The 15,524-nt window shown below is 40.1% G+C and overlaps 1 protein-coding gene across 9 annotated transcripts in view; it reads right to left on the bottom strand.

The window, feature by feature from the left end:
• The window catches only part of ADGRB3 (adhesion G protein-coupled receptor B3), a 616,872-nt gene that overhangs the window by 256,337 nt on the left and 345,011 nt on the right, over positions 1-15,524 (bottom strand). For all 9 annotated transcript variants that reach the window (XM_043510428.1, XM_038396358.2, XM_043510430.1 and 6 more), the window contains 2 exons: positions 7,179-7,325; positions 5,383-5,458 (listed from right to left, as the gene is read on the bottom strand). In XM_043510428.1, the coding sequence (XP_043366363.1) occupies positions 5,383-5,458; positions 7,179-7,325 (223 nt within the window). The remainder of the gene's footprint in view (positions 1-5,382; positions 5,459-7,178; positions 7,326-15,524) is intronic.

Genomic DNA, 15,524 nt, shown 5'->3' with positions numbered 1-15,524 from the left:
TTCCATTAGGATGATTTAGCACTCTAGTGCCTTTGTTGTCATATCTTGAGGTCTTGAGATCAAATTATGAATGTAGTTGCTGCAGGCAATGAAATCCAACACACTCCATTACCTGATTAGCTGATGGATGTAAATAGTATATGTATCAGCAATCTAATTTCAGTATGTGAAAAATCAGAAGATGATTAGGGATGGAAGAGACCTCATGAGGTCATCTAGTCCAATCCCATGCTCAAAGCAGGACCAATCCCAGCTAAATCATCCCAGCCAGGGCTTTGACAAGCCAGGCCTTAAAAACCTATAAGGATGGAGATTCCACCACCTCCCAATGTAACCCATTCCAGTGTTTCACCACCTTCCTAATGAAATAGTGTTTCCTAATATCCAACCTAGACCTCCCCCATGGCAACTTCGTGTTCTGTCATCTGCCACCACTGAGAACAGCCGAGCTCCATCCTCTTTGGAACCCCCCTTCAGGTACTTGAAGGCTGCTACCAAATTCTCCCCCTCACTCTTCTCTTCTGCAGACTAAACAAGCCCAGTTCCCTCAGCCTCTCCTCATAAGTCATGTGCCCCAGCCCCCTGATCATTTTTGTTTCCTTCTGCTGGACTCTCTCCAATTTGCCCACATCCCTTCTGTAGTGGGGACCCCAAAACTGAATGCAATACTCCAGATGTGGTCTCAGCAGTGCCAAATAGAGGGGAATAATCACTTCCCTCGATCTGCTGGCAATGCTCCTATTAACGCAGCCCAATATGCCGTTAGCCTTCTTGGCAATGAGGGCATACTGCTGACTCATATCCAGCTTCTCATCCATTGTAATCCCCAGGTCCTTTTCTGCAGAACTGCTGCTTAGCCAGTCAGTCCCCAGCCTGTAAGGTGCAAGGGATTCTTTCTTCTTAAGTGCAGGACTCTGCCCTTGTCCTTGTTGAATCTCATCAGATTTCTTTTGGCCCACTCCTCCAATTTGTCTAGATCACTCTGGACCCTATCCCTACCCTCCAGTGTATCTACCTCTCCCCACAGCTTAGTGTCATCTGCAAACTTGCTGAGGGTGCAATCCATCCCATCATCCAGATCATTAATAAAGATGTTAAACAAAACTGGTTGCACGACTGACCCCTGGGGTACTCTGTTTGATACTGGCTGCCAACTAGACATTGAGCTGTTGATCACTACCTGTTGAGCCCGACAATCTAGCCATCTTTATTTCCACCTTATAGTCCATTCATCCAATCCACATTTTTTTAACTTGCTGGCAAGAATACTGTGGGAGACCGTATCAAAAACTTTGCTAAAGTCAAGCTTTATCACGTCTACCACTTTCCCCATAACCACAGAGCCAGTTATCTCGTCATAGAAGGCAATCAGGTTGGTCAGGCATGACTTGCCCTTGATGAATCGATGTTGACTGTTCCTGATCACCTTCCTCTCCTCCGAGTGTTTCAAAATGGTTTCCTTGAGGACCTGCTCCATGATTTTGCCAAGAACTGAAGTGAGGCTGACCGGTCTGTAGTTCCCCAGGTTCTCCTTCCATTTTTTAAAGATGGGCACTATATTTGCCTTTTCCTATCATGTGGGACCTCTCCCAGTTGCCATGAGTTTTCAAAGATAATGGCCAATGTCTCTGCAATCACATCAGCCAATTCCATCAGCACCCTTGGATGTATTAGATCTGGACCCATGGATTTGTGCATGTCCAGGTTTTTTAAATAGTCCTTAACCTGTTCTTTCACTACTGAGGGCTGCTCACCACCTCCCCATACTGTGTAGCCCAGGACAGCAGTGTGGGAGCTGAAATTGTCTGTGAAGACCGAAGTGAGTATTTCAGCTTTTTCCACATTGTCTGTCACTAGGTTGCCTCCCCCATTCAGTAAGGGTCCCACACTTTCCCTGACCCTTTTTTTGTTGCTAACATACCTGTAGAAACTCTTCTTGTTACCCTTCACATCTCTTGCTAGCTGCAACTCCAGTTGTGTTTTGGCCTTCCTGATTACACCCCTGCATGCTCGAGCAATATTTTTATACTCCTCCCTAGTCATCTGTCCAAGTTTCCACTTCTAGTCAGCTTCTTTTTTATATTTAAGCTCACTGAAGATTTCACTGTTAAACCAAGCTGGTCGCCTGCCATATTTGCTATTCTTTCTGCACATCGGGATGGGTTGTTCCTGTGCCCTCAGTAAGGCTTCTTTAAAATACAGCCAGCTCTCCTGGATTCCTTTCCCCTCATATTAGCCTCCCATGGGAACCTGCCCATCAGTTCCCTAAGGAAGTCAAAGTCTGCTTTTCTGAAGTCCAGGGTCCATATTTTGCTACTCTTCTTTCTTCCTTTTGTCAGGATCCTGAATTCAACCATCTCATGGTCACTGCTGCCCAGGTTGCCACCCACTTCTACTTCCCCTACCAATTCTTCCCTGTTTGTAAGCAGCAGGTCAAAAGGAGAACAACCCTTGGTTGGTTTCTCCAGTAGTTGCACCAGGAAGTTGTCCCCAACACTCTCCAAAAACTTCCTGGATTGTCTGTGCACTGCTGTATTGCTCTCCCAGCAGATGTCAGGGTGATTGAAGTCTCCCATTAGAACCAGGGCCTGTGTTCTGGAAACTTCAGTTAATTGTCCAAAGAAAGCCTCGTCTACCTCATCCTCCTGGTCCGGTGATCTATAGCACATGCCCACCATGACATCACCCTTGTTGCTCTTCATTTTCTCTGATACGACATAAAGTTGATACTTGCGTCTCTAGTCCTTTAACCTTCTTTTCCAATATGGAGACCAATTTGCACTTTGAACAGATGAAGTCGCTTTTGTCCTGTAGGAGAAAGGCAAACATGGCACATCCTGTGCAGGTCACAACAGTTGATCACTCACTATCATGTCTTCCTTCTAAAAGCATCCTCAGATGTTGTATTTACTTCTCACAGAAGCCTGAAAGGCAAAAATACTCCCCCAAGGCAAACTCCCTCTGTTTGCCTGTCCTCTGTTTGCCGCTCACTGAGTTCGCAACTGGCTGCCTTTTTATAAGGCTGCTGGCTCAAAGTAGTTGGCCAGGCTCAAAGCCTTCACTCTAATCAACAACTCAAGGCCCACCTGGAACAAAGCACTCCCAATTCACACTTTTCAACCAAACAACCAAACAAATGGTCAACAGTCCCTGCAACTAGCTCCAGTCAAACAAATGGCTACAGGAGACAGACACTCGGATATTTCCCCCACCAGCTCATAACACAGCCCCGCAAATGCAGCACTCACCTTAGCTCCTCTTGGATGATTCCCAGGCAAAGTCCCTCTGTTTGCCTGTCCTCTGTTCGCTGCTCATGATAAATACCGATGAAGTGTAATGATGTACCTACGATACTTATGCCCTGATTCAGAAGGTCTTTATACACATACTAGGTTTTTATTCCTGATCCACAAATGCAAACATAACCACCAATACCATGTTTGCAGAATTTGTATCACAATACGGGCAGCTCAAAAGTTGATTCTATTTACACAGAACACACTGAGGGGCTTGGGAGATAACTGTATCTTCTCATCTGCAGTTCTAAAGGCTTTATTTATAAATAAAGACACTTAGAACACCAAGCCACACAGACCTGGAAGCTCACATAACCACTTTTTATGGAATGCTGATCAGATGTTCAGAGGAGAGGTCAGCTTGCTGTGGAAGCCAAGAACCAGCTGAAAGTAGCAGTCAATGGCAAAAATCTCATGCAAAATAGCTGTACTCCTTTCAAGACTCACAATGCCCTCTTCGCTATACATTTAGGACCCAATCACTCACTGAAGAAGTCTAGTAGTTTAGGATTTTTGCCATCAACCTCAATCGGGGGCAGCAATGAGTCATTAATTCCTATCCATCCAGAGTATAGATAGGAGTGCCCTGAATAGCTTTGAATGTGCAGATGGATGGACTTCAGTAGTACAGACTTGTTTTCTATAAATTAAAATTAGGAAGCTAGGAGTGCTGACAGGGCATGACCATTGATAGCTCTTTATAAAATAAAGGTTTGAATGATTCATGGCCACCTTGATGCTCTTCCATGGCTGGCAGACTTTCCCTAAGGTATTCAAGAGACAGCTGAACAGTCATTTGGCTCTATATTTCAGAGTGTGGAATAATAGAGAGAAACTGCTGCCATAAACAACTATTCCTGGCTTCTTTCCTGGTTTCAGGAGTTAGCATGCCAAACAGAAAAATGTTCACCAAAATTTGAGAACAGTATGATTTATTCTTTATGCAGTACCATAAGTACTGTTCCTTAAGTGAAATGTTCCTTAAGTGTACTTCTCTAGATGGCAATGTCCTGTCATTTGAGGCAGGCATTTAGTTAATTAAGGCATGGAGGGGCCAGGAAAATCGTGCATAGCTATTTCTACCTTAAAAAATAGTGGCTAGCCCCAGCAGGTGCAGAACACATTAGAACTTGATTGGGAAGCTATTTTCTTCAGGACTAACCTCTTTTTTCTTCTTTTTTTTCCAGATTATCATTGGCAAAAAAAAAATCTGTATATTCCTGTCCTATCTCCTTTTGGTCATGATTTAACTCCAACTCTGGGCATGGGAGAGAAAAATGTCTGGGTCTTCTATTTCACTATTAACTATTATGAAACAATGTTCAGTGATTAATTGTGAAACAAAAAAGATATCAGTAGTAGCTACTTCACATAAAACTGTGTGAAACAGGTGGGCTAATACCCATGAAGCATGGAGGTATTTGATTCAATGGTGCGTGAAGAAAAGGAAGAATATTGGTTTCTAGTATTTTAGGTTGTCTGGGAGTAAAATGAGCTCTCCCTTTCTCTCTAGGTACTTGTGCAGCTCTCAGAACTGAAGTATTTGAGCTGTACAAATGTATGCATTTCTTCCTTCCAAAAAAATCCCTTCATATAACCCTACTGTCCTCTGCTAATGCAATTTAATTGAAAACATATCTGGAAGCTAATGGTGGTGGCTTTTGTGAAAGTGAGGCCAGGCACAATCAGTATATCCTTGCTAGAGCACTTACACTACACTGATGAGCATCAGTTTTAAGTACAAGTACATGAAGCCTGAGTATTTTTTACAATTATCCATCAGCTTACATACTTACAAAGGAAACTTCCTTCCTCCCGCCCCCTCCCCACCCCACAGCTAAAGTTCAGATTAAACAACAGTTACAATATAGCAATTTGATTAACAGGTCATTAACATAATATACATGATGATGCATTAAAGAAAGAATTTTATTTTTTAAAATAATAGTTGTAAAAAGTTTATACTATACTATAAAGAACTATATAAACGAATATGATCCTAGTTGACTGATTTCATCTTGAGATGTCCTACAGACATGTTCCTGAAGTAATGTAATTTATGTTGTATAGCTTAATAATTTCTTACCTCAAAGTGGGCAAAATGAGTTCTAAATTTTTGTATAGCACCGCTCCAAGCACAAATACAGTGGATTCATCTAGTTCTAAAATAAAAAACAAAAAATAAAAGTTAAAAATGCCTTAGTCAGCACATGCCTCTATGGATAATGTTTATCATTTCAATATATGTTTTATTTTTAAAGAAATCATCATTAGGGCTCTACTAAATTCACAACCATGAAAAATGAGTCATGGACCATGAAATCTGGTCTTTTGTGTACTTTTACCGTGTACTATACTCTTTTATACTTTCAAGTAAAAATATATACAAGTACACAGTGTTTCTAAAACTGGGAGTCCCGACCCAAAAGGGGGTCTCAAGCCTATTGTAGAGGGATCACAGTATTGCCACTTCTACTTCTTTGCTGCCTTCAGATCTGGGTAGCTGGAGGGCAGGGCCAGGCTCCCAGGTCTGAATGCAGTGCTGCTACCCGCAGCATCACAGAAGTAAGGGTGGCATAGTATGGTATTGCCACCCTTACTTCTGCGCTGCTGCTGTGGGGACACAGCCTTCAGAGCTGGGTGGCCAGAGAGCAGCAGCTGCTAGCTGGGAACCCAGCTCTGAAGGCTGCGCTGCTCCTGGTGGTGGTACTGCCTTTAGAACTCAGCACCCGTCCAGCAGCCGCCACTCTCCAGCTACCCAGTTCTGAAGGCAGCACAGAAGTAATGGTGGCAATACTGTGACCCCCTCACAGTAGCTTTGCAACCCCGTTTTGGGTCGGGACCCCCAGTTTGAGAAATGCTGACTTAAGGACTTTACGTGTTTATATTTTGCCATTTTGCAATACATATTCGTGCTTTGTTACAACTCCGTGAAATTTAAGGTTTAAATATCTGAAATCATGAAATTCAAGGTTTTAAAAATGTTATGACTGTGAAATTTACGAAAAAGGACCGTGAATTTGGTAAGGCCCTAATCATTATCATTGTGAAATATATTCTGCAGAACTCTGTTTATAATATTAGAACATATCAGACATAAGAATGGCCATACTGGGTCAGACCCATGGTCCATGTAGCCCAGTATCCTGTCTTCTGAAAGTGGCCAATGTCAGGTGCTTCAGAGGAAATGAACAGATCAGGTGATCTATCCCCTGTCATCCACTTAAAATTGCTCTTTGATAAGATCCATCAGTCTGTGGGAAGAAGTTGCGCTGTTGGAGAGGCTGAGTAGTACACACCATATCAGACACAAGGAAGGAGGCCCTGAGGTAAGAGTGAAGTGGAGCTTGAGGAAGTGAGGGCTGCTGTGAGGGAAGTAGCCCAGGGAATTGTACATGTCATGTTTCTAAAAGGTCAGCTACCATAGCTGATACTATTAGGGTCCCTGGGCTGGAGCCCGGAGTAGAGGGTGGGCCCGGGCTCCCCCCCCCACCTTTGCCCCCTGTTTAATCACTGAGACTGGGAGACAACAGAGACTGTGCAAGGAAGGATAACTTCTCCTCACCTTCCTCGCTGGCTTATGATGAAAATGGCTCAATAGATTGTGACCCTTGTCTCTAGAGAAAGAAGGGTTTTGTGGAGGGTCACAGTGAGCCTCTGAGGCTAGTGAAATCTGCCAGGAAATGTGGGACCCACGGTGGCAAGGAGAGAGCTTTGTCACAGTATTTTTATTATTATTATTACAATACTCATTTTAGAGAAGGTAGCAAAAGCACTGGTACTTTAAGTACTAGCCTGATGAGTCCATGCTTCCCAGTTTCTTCAGTCTAACTGTTAAATACTTATTCTCTAATAAAATATAATACTTGAATACTTCTTTACCTGAGGACATAGGAGTGAAGATATTTTTTGGAATGACAACCCTGTCTTCTGAGTTTCGTGCCCAATCAACCATTCCTTTCCTTCCTTTCATTGGGAAATTGATGTCTGTTAGAACAGATGCTGCAGGAAGCTTCTGAATGCTAGCCACTATTAAGAGAAATCATAAAATCAAATAAAATGTTTTACACTTCAAAGCATTATTAAGAGGTCATAACAGTAAAGTAGTAACAAAAATGTACAATAATGTATTTCAAATAAAATGAAAATTTATAAGGATATTAACTGGGACCACACACTTTATTTTCAATTTATTAGATAGTTCTACTGTGGATTAATGTTATGGCATTGATTCTATCACTTGTCAGCCAGGTTTATGTTAACTCTCTTAACAAGGATTATTGAATGCACTGGCTCATACCCTGAAATTCACATGTAAGCACATATCTGAGCTGTGTCTTCAGAGCAAATCCTGAAATTATTAAATGTGATAGTACAAGGAAGAGGATGCCGCAAATTGCTTTGGGAGATATAACTGCTAGAATCAGGCTAATGAAGAAATAACAGTTCCTCTATCCCCTGCATGGGCACAAAAATATCTGGAGACAGACCCATTAAAGAGATTCACATACTAAAAGCCAGAGTTGTTTCCTACAAAGCAGAATAACAAAATATACCACATGATCAGTTTCCCTTAAAACAACAGTTCCTCACCATGAAACATTTATTGTATGGGTTTTTTAAACTAAAAATCCACAACTAAATATACATAACATCACTCAGCTGAACAGAAAGAAAGACACAAAACTTATAATAGGCAATTTGGAACTTTGTTTACCCATGTTAGTTTTCTTTCTATTTTTAACTCATTTTTTATCTAGAAATTGGTTTTATCTTTGCCTTGAAATCTGAGTGCAACTCCATGGCAACACTGTCAGTGTCTAGTGAGATTCAGGCTACTTATAGTCAGCTGACAGTGATGCAAGTCTTTATGCACATTCAGAGAGATGATAAGCAATCTGTTTGGAGTAGCTCCATTCCTAAGGTAAACCATGTTGATAAGCATTTCTTGTGCAATGCTTTTCCTAATTAATTTATGACAGGGATAACAGAGTTGGTGCAATTTGCACATGAGGTCAAGTCTGTGATTTGCATAATGATTTTATCGCAAGTGTTTATAGAGGGGTTAAAGAGAAAGAATCACAGCAGCAAAATAAAAATAGAAAACTATTAAGCATCTCATAAGTGGATTTCATTTTAAAGAAAAAATAAGTTAACACTACTACTACTAGGTCCACAATTGTATTATTTGACAACTGGTTCTTAGTTCCAAATTAGAGTGATTATGTATTATAGCATCACATTAGTGAGGTTGTACTCAAGGCCCTTCCGGGCTCTCCGTTATAAAACTATCACCAGGGGTTTATTGTGACAGTTAAAATAATCTCTAGGTTACAATTTGGGATATAAATTCACAGCCCTAGAGGAATGTTTTTCCTTGTCAAATTTTGGTTGGCATGTGTGTTTGCGTGCAGTGGGGAGAAGGTAGAGTTCAGGTGTTTCAGAATTACTAGAGTATAAAATGGATTACATGTTTTTCACATGCTTTTATAATTCCAATATTAAGTACATTAATGTCGTATAAAGAAAATTTTCCTGGTTATTGAAGCCTAATTAGAGTTTTATTTTCAGCAAACCAATGTAAAACCACGTTTATTTAATTTCCGGAATAAACTATTTCCAAAAGTAAATACATATAATACAATTAACATGTTTAGACTGCTTAACACATATTTTCATTGTAGTCACAGAGTATCTGTCTGTCTATCATTCTGAAGTCATACTATTTCATCTATACATCAGGAAGACGGTTCCTCATTCTTCAGATAAACAAAACAAAACAGGAAATCAATGTTATTCAATGGAGTTCATTCTGCAGGACAGAAAATTATTTTAGAAGTGGTGAAATGTTAAGGGTCTAGGACTATATTTCTTTGGATTCTATCTATATATTTTTAACTCAGCCCACTATCATGATACCTAAGCACTTCTCAGACATGAAGACTCCAAAACAGCCATAAGTGGTTAATAATACACAAGTTAAACATTCAGTTAATGGCTTTCATAATAGAAAATAATCCTACATGTGGTTTAGACCATTTGTTCTTTCCCTAAAAATAAAAACCAATCACACAAAAAGCTCTCAGTTTAATTTTGTGAAAGTTGCCAGATCTATACTCTGGAGAATGAAATTCTCTGCTTAGCCAGAAAGAAGGCAACAGCCATGCAAGCTCAACTATGAACAGGCCACAGCCCTGCTCTGAAAGGATTACTTCTAGGGATCAGTGTAGACGGTCAGATCACACCAAGCCCTGTCATTCTTTAGCCACTTTGCTGAGACGACAAACAATGTGTGTCCATTAATGTCAGCTATGATAATGGAGATGTGGGAACATAGTTCACTAAAATCTGGACAGCGGCCTTAGTTCAGTCTCTATTAAGATACCAGCAGGATACATAAATGGGCACCTCTTTCTGTACAGTGACACAACTTCAGCATTGCAGTACATCATACTTTAATTCTAAATCTAAATTTCATTCACATTGAATATTAATATGTGACTCATCACAGAGATCTGGAGCACGACCAGCTGCATTTCCATTGTGAAATGACGCCTCAGTGTTCTCAGACTCAATTTTAATCTGCAGCATAAAAAATAACTGTTTACTGTGATGTGAGTGTTGAAATCAGAGGGGCATTTAGGGAAGCCTGCATATAATTCAGGTGCCAGGTCATTCACATGCCAGGAACTCAAATGTCATTTCCTTACATAAGTATCCTACACAGAGAATAAAACAAAATGACATTTCATTCACTCTATTTTATTGTGTTCTCTGTATGCTATACTTGCATTAGGAATGATGCTCCAGCTACTGGCACCTGAATTATTTAGTGCTGCAATTTCCACATATTTTTATATCCAAATTTTCTGACTTCAGCACTCTGTTCAGTAGAAACAAAAGCAACATTTTTTTTAATCACCAAAACAAAACCTCATGACCTGAATGCTAAGCTTATAATTATTTAAATAATTTATAAAACAAAACAAAAAAATGACACCAAAGGAAATTCAGAGACACTCTGACGTATTTTTCTTGCACTTAGTGGTAAAATGTACATAAATTCCCAAGAAATTCAACAACAATTATGTACTGTCCCAAATAGTTATAATATTCAACAAAAAGTTTAATAAAAAATTACACAACAAATAAGAAGGAAAAAAAAGAAAAGAAGGTAGAACAAAAGAAAAAAGATCTGGGTCCCAGAAGAACAAAAATATGGGAGCACTGGCTTGAGTAACAATAATTTAACTTACAATATGAGAAGTCCTCACATATAGTTTATGCATGTTATACATGTGTACTACAGTATACATTGCTCTCTCACACAAAGATTTTTCTGTTAATGATGTGGTCCATTCTTTTATAATGGTCTGTTTCCCAATGCTTTAATGTTATTTTGGTTTGTAAACATAATACTTACATACCCCAATGTTAGGCACCAGTTTTAGGTGGGTATATAATTGGCACAGATAAGCCGTGCCTCTGTTGCGTCCACCTGTGCTATCATGGCGACATTGCTAATTATACTTGTGCTAGCTCTCATTAAGCTAGCACAGTTATGTGTAAGCGAGCAGGGGACTCAAATCCTTCGGTCATACTATAGAGATAGTCTAAAGCAGTAGTTCTCAACCGGGGTCCTGGGCCCCTTAGAGGGCCTCAGGCAGGTTTCAGGGGGGCCTGTAAGCAGGGCCAGCATTAAACTTGCTGGAACCCAGGGCAGAAAGCTGAAGTCCCACTACATGAGGCTGAAGCCCAGGTCCCTGAGCCCCGTCACCTGGGGTTTAAGATGAAGCCTGACCAATGTAGCTTCATGGGGGCCCCTGTGTCATGGGGCCCCTGGCAATTGCCCTGCTTGCTACCCGCTAAGGCCACCCTGGCTTTTATATGCAGAAAAACAGTTATTGCAGCACAGGCGGGCCGTGGAGTTTTTATAGCATGTTTCGGGGCGGGGGGAGGCCTCGGAAAGAAAAGGGTTGAGAACCCCTGGTCTAAGGAATTCTTCTCATGGACCCAAACTACAACCTCAACTTTCAGAAGCTGAATTCAGATTCTAAACCTGAATCTAGATCAAAATTTCCAAATTGGTCCCTAGCTCTCTCAAGGGTTGAAAACAAAGCCCCAGATCTAAATTCCTCTGGATAGGATGTTTGAAATCTGGTTCTGAATTTTGCAGCTGTCATTACTTTTTAAACAGAGTGGAGAACATTGGGCCTAATTCTCTTCTCAATTCCATTGTTTTACACAGGAATAAATTAGAGGAGACTAGGGGCTCATCATTCTACAATGCACTGGTGCATTGACACAGTATATTTAATGAGGGGAAATGCCTAGCTAAATTTTACTCATGTGTAGAAGGCCAGCACAAGGTCTGTACAATTCTTAAGTTTCATTTAACTCCCATATCGGAGCTTGAGAGATTTTAGTAGTGCACAGCTTTGTACTTTATCAAGACACAGGGGTGAATTTCACCCACACAGAACAGAGTTCACTTTACAAATACTACTATAAATAGATGAGCACAGTCAAAAATAGCTAAACAAAGGTAACGATATACTGAGAGTGAAGTAAAGTATACATCTGCCCTGTACAATATATTGAAAAAGAAGATGTTGTCTTTCCAAATATATTACTCTAAATTAGTGCTAAATTCAGGACGAGCTTCGCTCATCTGCTGTTTGAGTACCAAACTGGTTCTCAAACTAGACCTATGTGGGGCTTTTGCCTGGGGGTAGCAGCTTCATAGTAGTTTGAGAACCAAAACTTTCCAGGAAAGTTTCTACATTTTTCTTTTAAGAATAAGCAAAACTGGAAGGAAGTGTTTTGTAAAATTCTTCCATCATTTCTCTTTTCCTGCCCCTTCCTTACTTGCTCACCTACTGCATACTAGATATAAGTTTTTTTCTGCATTCAATAAACCTGAGTTGATAATACCAATTGATTTTGTTTCCTCAGTTCAAGGGTGTTGCTCCCTCTAAGTATCCATACATATTTTCTAAGGAAAAATTAATAGATCTGCCATCAACACATGTTCAGTATACAACATATGAAAGCACTATTGCATTAAACTTCAGAACATCAAATGTGTATATTTCTTTCCAGATTTTTTCATGTAAAATAAATGTCTGTATTAGAAATAAATATGCCTCAGCTGGAAACATATTTATAAATTTTAGAATTATTCTGTTGACCTCTCATGTAAGTTCTTACTTCCTTTGCTAACTACATAAGCTCATTCCACTCAGCTCACCCTGGATATACAGGGAGCAAAGTCCTCTTTAGCACAACATCAGAAAGCCAGATGGGTATATTAAAGATGATATTCATAGCAGATTTACCATAGCCACTTAGCTCCCCAATCCAAACCTTTCATTTTAAAGGCATTATATGATAATCTGTAATGGTGAAATCCTCTTCTCGGTGAGACCGTTTGTGGATCTCTGGATATGTTATGGATCTCTGCATACCAGTAGTCCTGGTGATCCCCTTTGAAATCCTTCTCATGTGCTTGTCAAATTTTATTCATATAGCTTTGCTTATGGGAGGGCCTGATCCCTTGACATGGTCGATGTGTAACCTATAGTTACAGAGAGTCACCTATTTGGGATACTTTTGCACATGTGTGTGTTTATGGTTCACAATTAATTGATTCATCAGATAAACACTTTCATACTCCATCTATTCACATGTAACATAATAACATCATAATAAGGCTCACTAGCCATGTACCTGCCATGTGTGTAGTTCCCTCTTTATACTCTTCACAGATTTCAATCTCAAACAGATTACCTGATCATATTGAAAATTGTTTGAATTCTCCCATGCCAATGTCCACTTCAGGGTTAATGTCAAAACAGTGAAACACATAATAGGCTACTAGTGTGGGAGTGAAAAATTCAGGGTAATAAAGTTTAGTCCAGTCAACTGTGCCATAGTTGCACCTCTCAGAAATCTTCAGCTAATTCATGCATTATCTAGACTGACTTTTGTCAGTTCATGTTCTGTACCAGCAATGATTGAGGACCAAAGTCACAAACCATTTATCATAAAGAATATCACAAAAATAATTCCGCCCGAGATTGCCCCAAATATCATGAAGTCATATATATCAGAGGGATTGAGGTGTGATGGAACCCAGTGCTTGAACAGTGCACACAAGATGAAATCTCACAGCAGTATACAGTGTAGTATTCCATGTTGTATTTAAAGTTCATCTATGGTCAGCAATGAGTTTATGTAAAAAAAAATCACCTTTTTTCCCCCACAAATCTACCCTTTATGAGTATCCACACATAGTCTGGTTCTAAAGCAAGAAGACACAACATACGCCAGCTACTCCATGAGAATGCAAGGAGGGGAGGGCAATAAGAGATCTTTGCCCACTCCTGGTCTCCCTGAGCAGTAGTGCCTCACAAATGTTATCCCGAAGTGCAATCCTTGGAACAAGACATCCCATAGGCCATGGGTAGGGGTAGAGAACTGCCAGAGCCAAAGTCCTTCACCCCTGTGCATTGGCCAAGGGGGACTAAGAGTGGGTGAGATGGAATCCCTCCAAGTGCAGGAGAATTCTGGGAAGAATTCTACTTCAGGGGCTGGATAGCTAACAGAGCTGTGCCTTAAATGACATGCTGAACCCTTCATGACTAAGAAGAAGAAACTTCTTATTGCTGTTAGTACAGAACAGCCAATACAGTGATCGGAGATTATAATATTATTCTGGTGAACACATCAGTATGATGCTTAATGATATCCCAATCAGAGAAAATTTCTTAAGAAAGCACCATACATGTGCTCTGTGAATACTTCTGTATTGAGCTCTCTAGAGTCATTGTGATGGTGATGAAAGATGCCTGATGCCTACCTCTAGATAAAACAACATACATATCACAGAGATGAGAACCATAGACTTAGAGGGCTCAATTTGACTTTGTACTTACAAACCGCTATAGTGAAGAATAATTAACACACATGAAAGGTCACATAGTTGCCCACAGCTAAACATGACTATAACACATGTCAGCAATAAACTGGCAAAGCGATAATATGGTAGGTATAACATTTAGCTCAGGTTAAAAGGCAATGCAACTTAAAGCAGTGATAAGGATTCATTTAATAAATTCTGGAATTCTTGCTATTATTCATATAATTAAACTAAATACATTTTCACAGGCTATACGGCAAGCATGTCCCTTTCCTTTTGTGTGTGCTTTAGTGATCCAACAGAATCAAGCTATTCTATTCTATGCTATTTATTAGGAACAGCTCAGAAATGCATTCATTTGAGAAGACTTCCGAACTGACAGTTCATTGTAGCTGCATTCTCTTAGTGGTTAAAGACCCCACATTTGTTCTGATGAAAAATCTGGAGATCAAAAATAACCTTGGTAAGGTACTAGGTCATAAAATCAATTGGGCGAAATCATAAATCCTCCCTTTCTCTCCAAATTTCTGTCTTTTGTTCAAGGACAACAAAGTGGAAAATTAAAAATGTATCTTATCTTAGAATTAAACTAATTATAGGCTAAGGTTGTTTTAGACAATGCAAGTTTTACTGTCTGAAAAATAGATGATGATGATGTTAAAAGAAGGAAACTATTAAATCTCAATCTCTGGGGAAGAGTTAGTGACATACAAATGGTCATGGCACCACAGCTAAACGTTATGTTCCAGACGCAGCTGCTGCATAGCTCTTTAACTCACTTCAGACACTTAGAAAAATAATATCAGCATTCTAGGGCGGAACAATCATTAATCATTTATTATTTGTGCTCCCCATAAGGTGAATATGGCTCTTTACTGCTGGTCAATGTGACATACAAAGAACATCCTCTCTTTTCCAACTCACAAGTTTAAGGCATGAGCATGAAGAATATACAGTATAATAAACTCATTACATACAAACAAGCTCCATGCAGGCAATCACAGAGGGATGTATTTTCATGGTAAGTGAAGTGCTTCCTGAAGGAAGCTTCTGGGATAAGGAGTGAATGGGGGCCTGTCGTACATTAAGTGGAAGGTTTTTCTGTGTGCTAAGAGCCATGGTACAGGCAAAAATAGAATAAAAAAAGTTCTGGGGCCCAATCTTACAATGAGCTGTGTGTTTCCAAGAGTGCTGGGTGCTCTCAACTCTCACTGCAATTATAAGGAGTTCATGGGGTTGAGCACCTTTCGGCATGGGGCCCCAAGGCAGCTCTCAGGGAGAGAGGAGAAATCTTAAGGAGGAAACAG

This window comes from Dermochelys coriacea, chromosome 3 (genome assembly GCF_009764565.3).
Source record: "Dermochelys coriacea isolate rDerCor1 chromosome 3, rDerCor1.pri.v4, whole genome shotgun sequence".
In the NCBI taxonomy this organism is placed as follows: domain Eukaryota; kingdom Metazoa; phylum Chordata; order Testudines; family Dermochelyidae; genus Dermochelys; species Dermochelys coriacea.
The sequence above is the reverse complement of the archived record's forward strand: the minus strand, read 5'-3'. Positions and strand labels throughout refer to the sequence as shown.